Consider the following 13519-nt stretch of genomic DNA (forward strand, 5'->3'; position numbering starts at 1 on the left):
ATGAAATTATAACTGAGGAGAGAGAGGTTTGGATGAGTACACATCTGCGGCCACCGCTTGTGAGGCAAAGAACATTCTGGCTGGGGAACTTTTGCCGGGCTGGAATGGGTACAAATCTCCTCCTCTGTGATGCCACGCCCGGCCTAGAAATGGGTATCAGAGTAGACCATACCTCCCCCCCCCCTCCCGAAGGAGGGTCCGGACCTGACCCCGCCTCTTATGAAAGTCTGCCTGCTGTACATTCATTGCTGACAGTGCCGCCGGGAGCTTGGAGGAGGCTCGCAGGGGGAGGGGAGGCAGCTTTGCAGGGCTCTTTGCCTCTACCTCCCGCTTGCCGAGCCCGCCGCTTCCGTTCCTGACCATCATTCCCATCCCCGAACACATGGAACTGCTGTGCGGCGGGGAGGGGGTGATCCGGGCGAAGCGGGACCCGCAGTTATTAGGTAACCGGCGCGTCCTGCAGAATCTGCTAAGCCAGGAAGAGCGCTACAGCCCCAACGTCTCTTACTTCCAGTGCGTGCAGAAAGAGATTCAGCCCTACATGCGGAAGATGTTGGCTTTCTGGATGTTGGAGGTCTGTACAGGATCTCTGAAAATCGGGGTTCCCCCTCCGGCTTCCTCCGAGCCCAGCGAGCACGTTTTTCCCCCTCACGCCTAACTCTAAAGGCGTGTTGCTTTTTTTGCCGTATTTACTCGGAAGTGACCCTCATTGATTTTAAGAGGGCTTACTTCCAAGCAAGCATGTTTAACAGTGCACCCGAGCCGATACATGTTTACTTTGCTCAGGAGTAAATCCCATTGAGATCACTGGAATTTACACCCGAAGTAAGCATGCATTGGGCTACGGCCTTAGTTTCTATTTGGTGGGTGACAAGATCAGTTGAGGGAGATTCCGTGGCTCGTGAGAACAGGAGGGATTCTTTTAGAGTTGGGTGTGTGTGTGTGTGTTGTGTGGGAGGGGGATTTAAAGGGGGTTGTTTACTGTAAGAAGTGCACACGGTATAACGGGAATTCGCAGGCAAGCCTGCTTTTGGGGGGAATGTGCAAAACTGAATTATTCAAGAGGGTTTTTCTATGCACTGCACAAAATGATTCACAAAATTACTTGGACAAATTATTAGGGATTATGGTCTATACTGCTGTGTAATTTTGCATCATTTAATGTGTCATGTTAACAGGTTTTGCTTCAGTTCTGTTTTTTAGAGTTCCGGTTGGCTCTACAACCCAAATCCTAATTCATTGGTTATGCAGTGCTCCATCTTGTTGATGTACTAACCCACGGTGTGTAATCCGTGGACTATGAATAACGTAAATAAAGTAGATTATTTGAGAAATGGGAAAACTGAACGACTAAAGACTAGGTCGATTCCCTTTCCAGTGTTGCCTTTCAGTATTGGGAGTCAGCTGAAAAGCACCCTGTTAGCTGTGCCGGTGGGGGGGGCTATCCAGGCTGTTATGAACCTTTCCCAGGCGACCTGTAGGGGGCTCCACTCACCGCCTGTGTCCGGTGATGCAGATCACTAGACTATTATATTTGTCACAATTAATTGCAGACTTTCAAACTCGAGTGCCAGACTGCAGAGGAGTTGGAAAGGGAGAAAAAGAGTACCCAGCTACAAAAGTATCTTGATCTATTTTAAAGAAATGCATTGACATGCAATTTAAAAAATCATTTCTTTAGCAGAGATACTGCAGATGGTATTTAAAAGAAACATAGAATTTAAAAAAAGCATTCATTGTACAGCAAATCTGAGTCTTAATTTGTTTTGGCTGGCTTGTAAATAGCCACTTGCCCAGTCATCAGTAGGGAGCAAGAGTCACCTCAATAACTCCATGCAGAGAAGCGTTTATAAATTGGAAACGAATGGAGATTTAAAAAAAAAAAAAATCTGACAACTAAAGTAACGTGTGGGCAGGTAGTCTACTGAATTTTTTTCTGGGCTGAAGAATTTACTTGCCTTCAAGTCAAAGATATTATACTGAAATGCATATGAATTTCAAACTAATGATAGAGGCTGACTGGTATTTTAAAAGTAAATAAAAGCTATGTAGCAACAAGTACATACAAAAGGAAAATATCTAGTTGGCAATTCTTAGGAGGTAGAAAGGTGGTGTGAAACATCAATGAGCTTTGCAAGCTCAGCATTTTACTTATTAAGCCGACATAATTCAATATGGACAAAGTTTTGGGAACCCTGTCTAGTCAGTGGTCAGAATGAAGGACTTGATGTCAGGGCTTTTTTGATTCCACAAGTGGTTCTTGGTTAATATGCTGACATCATTTGATGGCTTCCTCCCTTCAAGCACCATTCATTTCAGCGGCATATGCACTGAGACAGAGTTTGTGACATTCTGCTTTCAGGAGGAATAATTTTCAAAACCAAGTGCTGATTTCTGTGTTCCAAATCTGAAACATCTCTAGCTTGGGTTCATTGGATACCGACCAAAATAAAATATCTTCTGCTCTGAAGGAATGAATACATTGGACCAAGCTGGTTCAGTTGATGGTCAATATCTCTGGTGGTTTGAATGTCTCAAGAGAGGCAGGCTCATGAACACATGAAGCTGCCTTATACTGAGTCAGACTATTGCTCCATGAGGGTCAGTATTGCCTGCTCTGACTGGCAGCAGCTCTCCAGGATGTCAAGAGGAGATCTTTCACATCATCTACTACCTGATCCTTTTAACTGGAGATGTTGGGGATTGAACCTAAGACCTTCTATATGCAAAGTGGGTGCTCTGCCACTGAGCCACAACCCCGCCCAGTTTTACAAGATACCCATTTTACATAAGAACACACTGTTTTATTCTCCCCTCAAGAAAAATGAAGAAGTAAAATCTAAAGCATTAAAGGATTCCACCATCCACCCAAAAATTACCATATATGTTTAACATGAAAATTGTCTGATAGAAAATTCTGTGTCAATTATTCCTTTTTTATGTCTGGATCATTGCAGTATTTGAGTGCTTGGTTGTGAAGCACTCTGTGAAGAGAGAAACAGCTACTTCCATTTTACAAGTGTGGCTCAGTGGCTTAGCCAAGTTTTCAGAAAGCCCTGGTAGAGCAGGTAACTGTACCTTGATCCCTGTTTAGCATCTTAAGCACCTGTATGCCTTGCTTCATCTTGACAATGTGTATTTTTGAAGCTTTTGTAAAGACTGAAGCAAATGATTGCCTGATGTATAAACTTCCATTGTTTTTCTGGGTTTTGTCAGGTTTGTGAGGAACAGAAGTGCGAAGAGGAGGTTTTCCCCTTGGCCATGAATTATGTGGATCGCTACCTGTCTTGTGTCCCCACTCGCAAAAACCACTTGCAGCTTTTGGGTGCTGTCTGTATGCTTCTAGCCTCCAAGTTGCGAGACACCATGCCACTAACTGTGAAGAAACTCTGCATTTATACAGACAATTCTATCACACCATGCCAAGTTTTGGTAAGCTCTTTCCATTCTCTTCCATGATAGGATTCCATCTCTGAGATTCCTTGAGAGCTGGCTTTTGCAGGAGTAGCAAAATGTGATTTAAAACTGAACAGCCACTGATGAAGTGCAGATACTAGAGCACTATGACCACTTCCAATAGTAGTTCCATTTGTAAACCAGCAAAATAAAGTTTAAGGATAAACTTATCTAGCATATAAGGGGTACTTTTCACTTACATCTTCCATAGCTGTTTTTCCCTGTGCACATGATGCTCTGGGGGGTTTTCCCCCCCCATAGGGTTGGGCTGTATGCTATGATGCTTAGTCTGATAGCATGTAGTTCCTTTGTCATCATTAGCACACCAGTTGTCAGACTGAGCACTCATTTAAAGTAGCTGCAAATGTGGGATGCTTTGGTAACAACCTTGGGCCAATATCATAGCCATTGTTGTCCATACAAGCAACTTAACTTCTACACTTTCAAAGATTGTTTTAGGTCATTTTTACCAGAGGTATTGTTTAACCCATAAATTTCAATCAGCATGCAAAAATGCCAAACAACCATGAGACTAAATTCTTCTACAGCATATATTTAATTTGTTTATTTGGCTAAAGTCTTTGGTTGAATGGGGTGCTGGTTTTCTAGAGACTAAAAGGAATGGACACCTCCAAGGAAGATGTACTGTCCTTTGGCTTGCTGTGATTTTTCCTTTCCACTGAGTATGTTAACGAAGAGGGTTTCTTTGGCATAACCACTCATAGTATCACAACTTTCCTCCAAGGCCAGGGCCTTTAGTTCTTATCACCTGTGATGGATGGCTGCCATCAAGGTTCAAGCTGCAGTGCAGGATGGTGCAGGAATGTGATGGTAGAGATGGGAAGGTCTGGATTGCATTGTTCTAACAGTCTCTCAGTTTCAAATCTGAGAAAGTACCTTTAGGCATGCCCAGTTTCATCCATGTTGCTTTTCAGCACAGTGAGACAATGACCCTTCACATGAGAGACACAAGCCACACTGAGGGAGGAGAATTGTGTCTTCCCTTTGAGGAGCTTCTGCACAGTTGTCCTCCTTCACAAGGAATCAACCATCCTGTGGTGATTTAAATCCCCAAGAAAAGAGGCTCATTTACTGTTTGAATATTTTTTTACAGTTTCTTAATTTGCGTATTTCTTGGAGAAAGACATATTCCAATTGGTTACTCTTGCTATTAAAGCAAACCTGTTCACAGTTAATTACTGTCTAATCGTTTCTATTCTCTGCGATCATAATTCAAAATGGTTGGTCTTGTAAAAAGCAAGTTGTCTTCACTAGAGAATTTATATTTGCTTAGGAGGAAGAGGAGGAGATTGGATTTGTACCCCGCCCTTCACTTGGAGTCTCAGAGCGGCTTACAAACTCCTTTCCCTCCCCCTCCCCACAACAGACACCCTGTGAGGTGGGTGGGGCTGAGAGAACTCTGACACAAACTGCTCTTTTTCAAGGACAGCTGTGCCAGAGCTTGTGACTGACCCAAGGTCACATCAGCAGGTGCAAGTGGAGGAGTGGGGAATCAAACCCGGTTCTCCTAGATTAGAGTCCGCGCACTTAACCACTACACCAAACTGGTTTAGAAGAGCAATTGTGCAGTCAAGAATCGTTTGGCTCTAAATATATGTCAAAATCATTTATCTGAAGACTAAATTCACAGAATTTTCCAGAAGCAAGGACTAGTATTTATTGAGCAAAACAATCTTATCTCAATGCTGTGGGAAGGAAATAGACATGTTGTTTGGTTGAGAGTCTATATATTGGTATTTTTCACAATAATAAATACAATGTATAGGCTGTTTCATATTTATAAAGCTTGACCTCAAAAGTCACATATTGTTGTCCCTGATTTATTTTTCTACATAGAAATGCAGGCTTCAGCTCATCATGTTTGAAAGATCAGGTTCAGTTTACAGGAATTATGAATGTAGACCTTAATAAGATGGCAATATATTTCTGATATCTGTAAGAGACTGTTTTGTTGTTTTTTAAAACTGATCTAATTTAAAACCCCATTTTTATTTTGAAAGGGGTTGATTTTTATCTGCCCTTTATGCCAGGATACCAACATTCATTGGGAGAGTTTGTTCTCTAGATGAAATCAAGGTTAACTACCATTTGTGCAATAGAGTGTTAGAGTAGGATCTGGGAGGTCCAGGTTCAAATCCCCACTCTGCTTGCCATGGAAGCTCATTGGGTGACCCTGGGCCAGTCACTTTCTCTCTGCTGTTCATTCCTCACAGTGTTTCCAGGAGGATAAAATGGGGAAGGGGAAACCATGTGTGCTGCTCTGAGCTCTGTGGAGGAAGTGTAGAATAAAAATACAATAAATCTGGCTGGGATTTTCTGGAGGGAGGCTTCTTTCTTGGTGGAAAATGAACAACAGTACAGTACAAGAGTGAGATTAGAGAGATTATGGCAAAGGTCAGGGTTTTTTGGCAAACAGGTGAATCTCTTCTGCTTCATGCATCTCTCTTTTTGGCATTTACCAGGTGGTTGTTGCTTTGCTTGAGCAAAAAGCAGAGATGGGTTTTACGTAAGGACCTGCATTTGGTGAGGGTGGGAATTGTCCATCTAGGCATAAAGAACTTCAGTAACCTCCATTTGCAGGCATTTTTGTTTGCTGTAAATTCATCCTTCCTCTTTTAGGAGGTGCCATGCAAGCAGTTTCTTCTCATTCATGTAGGTCTTTGACAGGTAGAGCTCATTCCCTGACAAGTGGACCTTTCTGTTTACAAGGCTGGAAAAGTGTATATGAAGAACGAGAAGGTCCCTTTCAGCCTGGTTTCCTCCTGCTTGAGTTCACATTGGACAGTGTGCTAAGAATGAAAGTTTGTTTGTTTGAACCAGAGGAATCAAAATGTTCTCCATTTCAGTATTGTAAAGCTGAACATTTCTGCCTATTGAAGCGGTATGGTATGGCCAGTGGCTAAGAAAGAAAGGCTGGATTTCTTTGGCATGCTAGGAGGTGGATCTTCCTCTGCACAGAATAAATTTAAAGCCACTGAGTAATGCCCAGTGATGCTTCTGGGTGATTAGTACAGACAGGACTGTGACTTTGCCCCTTGAGACTATCTCTGGTCCTTCAGTGGAGAGCTGTAAGTTTCCAAGGGGAAAGGTGGGATATAAATATTTTAATAAATAAACTTCAGGATGTAGAAAAGAGCAAGAGTCCAGTAGCACCTTAAAGACTAACATCTTGATCAAACTTCAGGATGATTCTTATTTCGCTTCTGCTCTCGGAAGATTACCAGTACTAAGAAAAGTCAGTGACTCCCTTGGGAACCCTGGATGGCATTTGCTTCTGGGGCTGACAGTGTTAATGCTTCACTTACACAACTGTAGAGAGCTGCTACTTCCCTCCTGTGTGCTAATGATGTCCCATGCCTCTCTTCTTTCACAACTGGGCAAGTGAGAGTGATCCGGGGAGAGGAAAGATAAAGCATCTTCATCAAGGCTTGGACAATGGCTACATCCTGGCTACTTATCAGGATGTAGCATCAAGGCAGCTCCCTGCTGGCTCCTGGAAGGAAAGCTGCCTCACTTTCCCAGTGCGTCTGTTTCCTCCTTGCAGAAGAGGATGCCTGCTTGACACCCTCTCAAAATCATGATGAAGTTATTCTTAGTAGGTGGAAATGATGCAACAAGGAATTTATCCATTTGAAGGAAGCTGAGTTTCCGTCCATGGGTATTATCTAAGCTGCTTTGCACTTTTCATTCAGCCAATTTGCTACATGCACATTGAGCTGCAAAAATTGTCAAAGAGAACATTGAATGTCAGCAGGTCACAAGGGCTGTAGTTTGATGGGATCTGCTTTCAGAGTTTATTCATTAACCATCTGGTCTATACGGCAGTAGGGATTCTTGTTCTTTGAGATATTCCAGGCTGCTCCATGGCCATTGGCATCTCCGCCATTTAACCAGAACATTGCTGAAAAGCAAGAGAACATTCTTGCATTTCCTTCCCTCTTAGGGATCTCTTAGGCATTTATTGGTAGTTTATAAACTTCCCTTGGTATGAGAAACTAGTATCCTGAGGTGATCTGCAGCTGGGGGACCACATTTTGCATGCTCCCCCCCCCCGGCTAAAAAGATCCCTGCAAGCTGAGAACTAATATAGTAATGAGAGCTGGCTTGTTCAAGGGAAGTTGCTTGCGGGGTGGGGGAGCATGCCTGTAACACACTTACTTTCTGAAGCAAACAAAGAAATCAGCTTCCCTGATATTCATCCTAAGAGCAGTTAGGTGTTGAGTGCTTTGGGTGTGGCCCTTACTTAACAAGAATTGCCTTACGGCACAGAGTCTCTATGGGAAGTTAGTGTGTCAGAGTAGGATATAGGAGACCCCAGTTTCAAATCACCACATGGCCATGAAGCCTACTGAGTGACCTTGGACCGCTCACATTCTCTTTCAGCCTATCTGCCCAGGTTGTTGTGGGGACAATATAGGGGAGGGGAACTGTGTAGGCCATCCTGATCTCCTTGGAGGAAGGGTGGGATAGAAATGTCTGAGAGAGAGAGAGAGATCTTGGGGAAGGGTGGTGGCTCAGCAGCAGAGCACATGCTTTGCTTACCGAGGGTCCTGAAATCAGTCTCTGGCAACTAAACTGATTCTTAAATTATTGTGGGAGTTCCATGGTTCATCACATTTTAGAAGGCTTCCAGTGGCTTGCCAAGCTTACAGTTGTAGGAAGGAAATCAGTAGCATATGCAGATCTTGATGCAGCTCTGCTTTCTGCTTATCTGTACAAAGGAAAACAGAAGGGTGAGTACCCAAAGCTTGTTTGCATCCTAGCTTCTGTTCACCAGCAGTAGCAGAAAATTTGCTTTTGTTGGAATGTCATACTAAATCCTCTGTGTTTCTTTAGAATGGTCTTGAATCTTGCTGTGTTGTTGTTGTTGGTGTCCTGTATTGAGTCTCTTTGAAAAAGGTCCATAACACATTTTTTTTTCTATTCAGGAATGGGAGGTTTTAGTCCTAGAGAAGCTAAAGTGGGACCTGTTGTCGGTGATAGCAAATGACTTCCTGGATCATATTCTCCAGCGGCTTCCACTTCCCCAGAATAAAGTGGACTTGGTGAAGAAACATGCACAGACTTTCATAGCATTGTGTGCCACAGGTATAGTTTGTGTTGTGATAGATGGCCTTCATGGGGAGGGTGGAGCAGTAGCTGGATTACAAAGCTGAAAAAAGGCTGACCTTAATTTTGATTTTGAGCTACACTCAGGAAAGTCTCAGATGCTCATTTCTCAGAGACTGGGGAGCTCTCACATTGAGACCAGGATCCTTAGCTTCTGAGCTTCTGAAAGGTACAAATTATACACAGAAAGATTCTCTGTTGATAGGTGATATATAACATCATCATCAACAAAATGAAAGGCTAGTGTTACGTATTAAGAAGAAATACAGTAAAGGCATTCTGCTCACAGAAACTGCTACTACCTGGGTGCCATAACTGAGCCTTTTCCAGAAGTTACTGTTGTGTTTGTGAGAAGGCTTTATCACATACAGTGGTCTTCAGTCTTTCCAGACTTGAGATTCACTTTTAACTATAAGCAGCAACATGGAAACCACTGAGCTGCAAACACATGGCAGGAAGTCACATGACTTCATAACCATGTGACAGAACAAGGAGGGGGCAGAGCCTGTGTGAAAGAGAAATCCTCTCCTTTGCTTAGTGACCTCACCTCACTGTTCTGCTGCTCCCATCAGGGTGTACAAAAGGAGAAAGAGAGGGCATGGCACCCTTGATCTCTGTGTGTACATAGTAGTATAGTAGAGAAAGAACTACTTTTCTCCCTTTTGTCACAATACACTCAATGGAATTGCGGAGCAGTCGGGTTAGAATGGATTAAAGGAAGTACCTCTTCATCCAAAGAGCAATTAACACATGGAATTCATTGCCACAGGCTTCAAAAGGGAATTGGATAAACATAGCCAGCTCCAAGAGGGGATTGGATAAACATATGGAGGAGCAGGTGGTCCATCAGTCGCTATTAGCCTCAAGGTAAGGAACTCTCAGTCTGGGGCAAGTGATGCACTGTATTCTTGGTGCCTGGGGGAGGGGAGCCAACAGTGGGAGGGCTTCTAGTGTCCTGGCCCCAGTGCTGGACCTCCTGATGGCACCTGGTATTTTTGGCCACTCTGTGACAGAGTGTTGGACTGGATGCGCCATTGGCCTGATCCAACATTGGCTTCTCTTATGCTCCTATGTTATGTTCATTAGCAACAGATATTTTCATAGCCCCAAAACAATGGGGCCCAGCCCATGGGTTGAAGAGCACTGTGCTGGAGTCTGGACTGAGGGAGATTTAAATCACAGCTGTAGAGTGCTGTCCCGCTCTATTCTGTGTGTGTTCTAATCTGGTTTGTGTACCTTGGGTCAGCGAGTAAGACCGCTTATGTGCCGTTGGCCATCCAGAGTAGGCATGGAATCACTCCGGAGTTATCCCTACATGCTTGGAGTGGATTTGCACTTTGACTTATGAGCTCTTCAGCTGCTTTTATTGTACGTGTGTGAGGGAAACGTCCAGTATCACCACACAAAAGCCTGGTCTCCACATGATCAAGTGCTGAGGAGGTGGAACAGACTGCAGTATTTCAGACTGGCTGTTGGATTTTAGTATTCTGTGCCCCTTCATGTATGAAAAACAAAACCTTTCCTGCAAATAGAAAATGATCATAGGTGGGAAGAGGGGTTCTAGACCTGCTTTTTGACTGCTGTGCTAGGTGTATATTTGCAAGGATATTTAAAAATTGAGTGCAGTTAGGATACAGTTTTCCTTTATTGGGATCTTTTTCTGAAGTTCCTCCAGTAGTATGCCATCAAAAAAAAATTGTCTATATTCTTATTCAAAGTGCCAGACTGGCCCCAGGGAATTAGACATCTTACACAAGCTTCACATATTTTCCCATTTGTGTTTCAGTCCTATGCCAGCAGACATGTCTGGTGTGTTTCACCCTGGCAAGTTGTTTTGCTAGTTTCAGGGATGGCAGAGAGAAAGGACATTGTGGCTGCCTAACATCTGTAGGATGCACTTCCCTGTCACTTCTGGGTGATCTGTGAGTGAATGAAGACTGCCCCATGCCATAATGCATTCCCACTTTCTTCCCCTGATACCGATAAACCATCAATTGCTTGGACTAATGTATGGTGGTATTAACAGCATGCCCAGAGGAAGCAGTTGTAATACAATTGTTGGGTTACACTGCATCTCCCATAAAGCCAGTGGATTTCAGTCTTCTCCAGAGCACTGCTGGAAAACAAGCTTCTAGCATTTTCTTGCAAGATTCTTTATGCAAGATAACGGATTATGTGTGTTTTTGAATAGTGAAGAAAGTTTCCAAATTCTCCACTTACTAATTAGCATTCAGGCTCAATTCAAGGTGTTGGTTTTAACCTTAAAAGTAAATCGAAGGTCCAGTGGCATCTTAAAGACTAACAATATTTATTTCAATACATGCTTTCATGAATCATATTGAAATAAATGCTGTTAGTCTTAAAGGTGCCACTAGACTTTTATTTTGTTACAGCAGACTAACACAGCTATCCCTCTACATATAACCTTAAAGGCCTGTCATGGTCTGGGACCTACTTATCAGCAGGACCACCTCTGCCCATGTAGTCCCCCCTGCCACTTAAGATCTGCATTCGATGTCCTGCTCCATATTCCATTAGTGCATGAGGTCAAGGAACAGGGCTTTTGGAGTGGTAGCTCTGGAGTTATCAACTGGCTTCCCGGGGAAGGTCTTCACTGAACTGCAGTTAGGAGCCAAAGTCAGATGGGCCAGATTCTTCATGCTGCTGTTTTGGGATACCTGTGTCATTTGAATTTTATTTTTATTTTTCTTAGTCGTGTTGCTGTGATCTTAATGATTACTGTGAGCAGAATGTGTGCAGAATGAGGCAAGATATAAACATTTTAAATAAATACTAAAGTAGCTTAGATTTTAGATATGAATAAAAGGAGAAGATTATCTATGACTACCACCCTTTGTCCCTAAATATGACAAATTTATCTGATCAGTTTATTTTTTAATTTGCTTAGTTTTCAGTAATATACAATCCATATGTATCCTATGATTCCTTACATCAACATGGGCTCTGTCTTCAGTTGTTTTCCCTTCTCTTAGGTATCATACCTTAACTGGATGTTGTGGCAGTCAATGACTATCTTTCTCTTTTCCTTTCTCTAACACTTTCTGCTCCTCTGGAATTTGCAGATTACATCTTTGCTATGTATCCACCATCTATGGTTGCCACGGGTAGTATTGGAGCAGCAATCCATGGTCTCTCTGCCTCATCTGATTGTATTACTGGTGAGGAGCTTACAGAACGGCTTGCTAGCATTACCCGCACAGAGGTGGTGAGTATGTGCTGCAAGGGAGCAAGGTGCAGAGTTGGGAAACAGAGATTCTGCTCACATTTTGCTGCTGGGCTTCCGGCAAATTTTGCTGGCCCAAACAATGAGCATCTCGCTTTCATTTATGAAGTGGCCAGAGATTCTGACTGTTGCCAAGTAGCATGGCACTTAACATGTTTTTGCACAAAGAGATACAGAGTAGAGAAACAGTGGCTCACACCTCTAGTTGCCAGTTTGTTTATGGGGCAGTCCCAAGCAGAGTTATATCCTTCTAAGCACACTAATTTCAGTGCCTTAGAAGGGTGTAACTCTACTTTCAGTTGCACTGCCAGAGGCTCTTGACCGTAAAACATTTCTGGCAGCACAGTTGCTGTAGTTCTGCATAGCAGCATTAAAGTAATGAAATGCTTGGGATTCTATCATGCTTGGGATGCTATCATTTTGAGGTGTGCAGGCGCATGAAAAGAAGCATATGAGAAGACACCTGGATGGAGAAAGGGATCTTCTGACCCTAGATTGCGAGGATTCCACTTCCAGGACAAACATGGCTGCCTTTTACAATAAACCAAAGGCACTGTTTTAGCAGATATGGGGCATGTGCCTGACAGTCTTTTTCTAAAGCACAGCAAGGCATTCTGATCTAGAGAAATATACTGGAATAAATTGTGGTTAAAATAGAATTAGAGAGTCAGTGGTAGAACAAGGAGAGTCAGTGGTAGAACAGGCCCAGATCCATGTCAGTTACATAACCTTCCCTTCATCGGAGAAGTCTGCTTGATACAAACTCTCTTTTCCTTTCTGCGATGAATTTTCAGGAAGGAGTCCCCCTTCATTTCTCCCTCTTGTGTGTCTGGACAGTACTGTGGTATTGAAGAGACAGACAGCTGGGAGTAAAGTCATATGTATATTCAATAACCTACTGTTATACAAGCCCAGAGGATACAACCCCTCAATTCATTCAGTCAACATGAGGAGAAGAAGAGCAAATATGAGCTTGCTGGTCCTGCTCCCTGCCTTCACATGATCATGGCTCCTCAGCATGGTGCCAATGTGCTCCCTCCCTGTGATTGGGAACTCTATTTTCAAAATGTTTCTGATCACAGGGAGGGAGTGCCTGTGCAGTGGCACCATGCTGACAAGCTTGCGATAGTGTGGAGACAGGGGGTGAGGCCAGCACGCGCTCGTGCCCACTCTCCCTTCCCATGTGTTGACTGAAGAAGTGGAGAGGTCAAGTGCTCAGGGCCACAGCAATCTTTCTTTTTCTGAAAAACAAACAGACCCCCCACTCCTTTTAGCCTTCTGTTGCTGGCCAGTCAGACTGCGCAGGATCTAAATCCTACCCTGAACTCTGTTATCAAAGCACTGCATCTACGTTATTGTTACGTGCACTAAGCTTGTGTGGCTGCCTCCTTCCTTTGGCAGGTTTTCTGGAAAATTGCCCCTGAAGTCTAAAAAGGGAAACCTTCTGGTTTAGCATGAGCTGCAGGTGGGAGGGAAAGTCCTGCAAAGTTCCAGAAGAGCAGCCATGTTCACTTGTGACAACACAAGTATAACAACTTTGTTGTCCTTGGCATGTTGAGAACAAATTGGATCTTGGCATAAGATTCTGTTCACGACAGATTATTTCATCCAGTGCATGTGTTCATGCTGACGAGAGCAGATGGTTCTTCTTTCAGCTTCAGTCCGGTGTGGAATTACTCCTGTCTCCAG

The 13519-nt window shown here is 43.4% G+C and overlaps 1 protein-coding gene across 1 annotated transcript; it reads left to right on the top strand.

Annotated features, from left to right (window-relative positions):
• Positions 1-267: 267 nt before the first annotated feature.
• Positions 268-13261, top strand: CCND3 (cyclin D3). Its single transcript, XM_015421644.1, has 5 exons — positions 268-574; positions 3217-3432; positions 8406-8565; positions 11670-11812; positions 13232-13261. The coding sequence occupies exons 1-5, from the start codon at positions 383-385 to the stop codon at positions 13259-13261; spliced, it is 741 nt and encodes a 246-aa protein (XP_015277130.1). The 5' UTR covers positions 268-382.
• The last annotated feature ends 258 nt before the right edge of the window (positions 13262-13519 follow it).

The sequence above is a fragment of the Gekko japonicus genome, unplaced genomic scaffold, assembly GCF_001447785.1.
Source record: "Gekko japonicus isolate JY-2015 unplaced genomic scaffold, Gekko_japonicus_V1.1 scaffold2274, whole genome shotgun sequence".
Taxonomy (NCBI): domain Eukaryota; kingdom Metazoa; phylum Chordata; class Lepidosauria; order Squamata; family Gekkonidae; genus Gekko; species Gekko japonicus.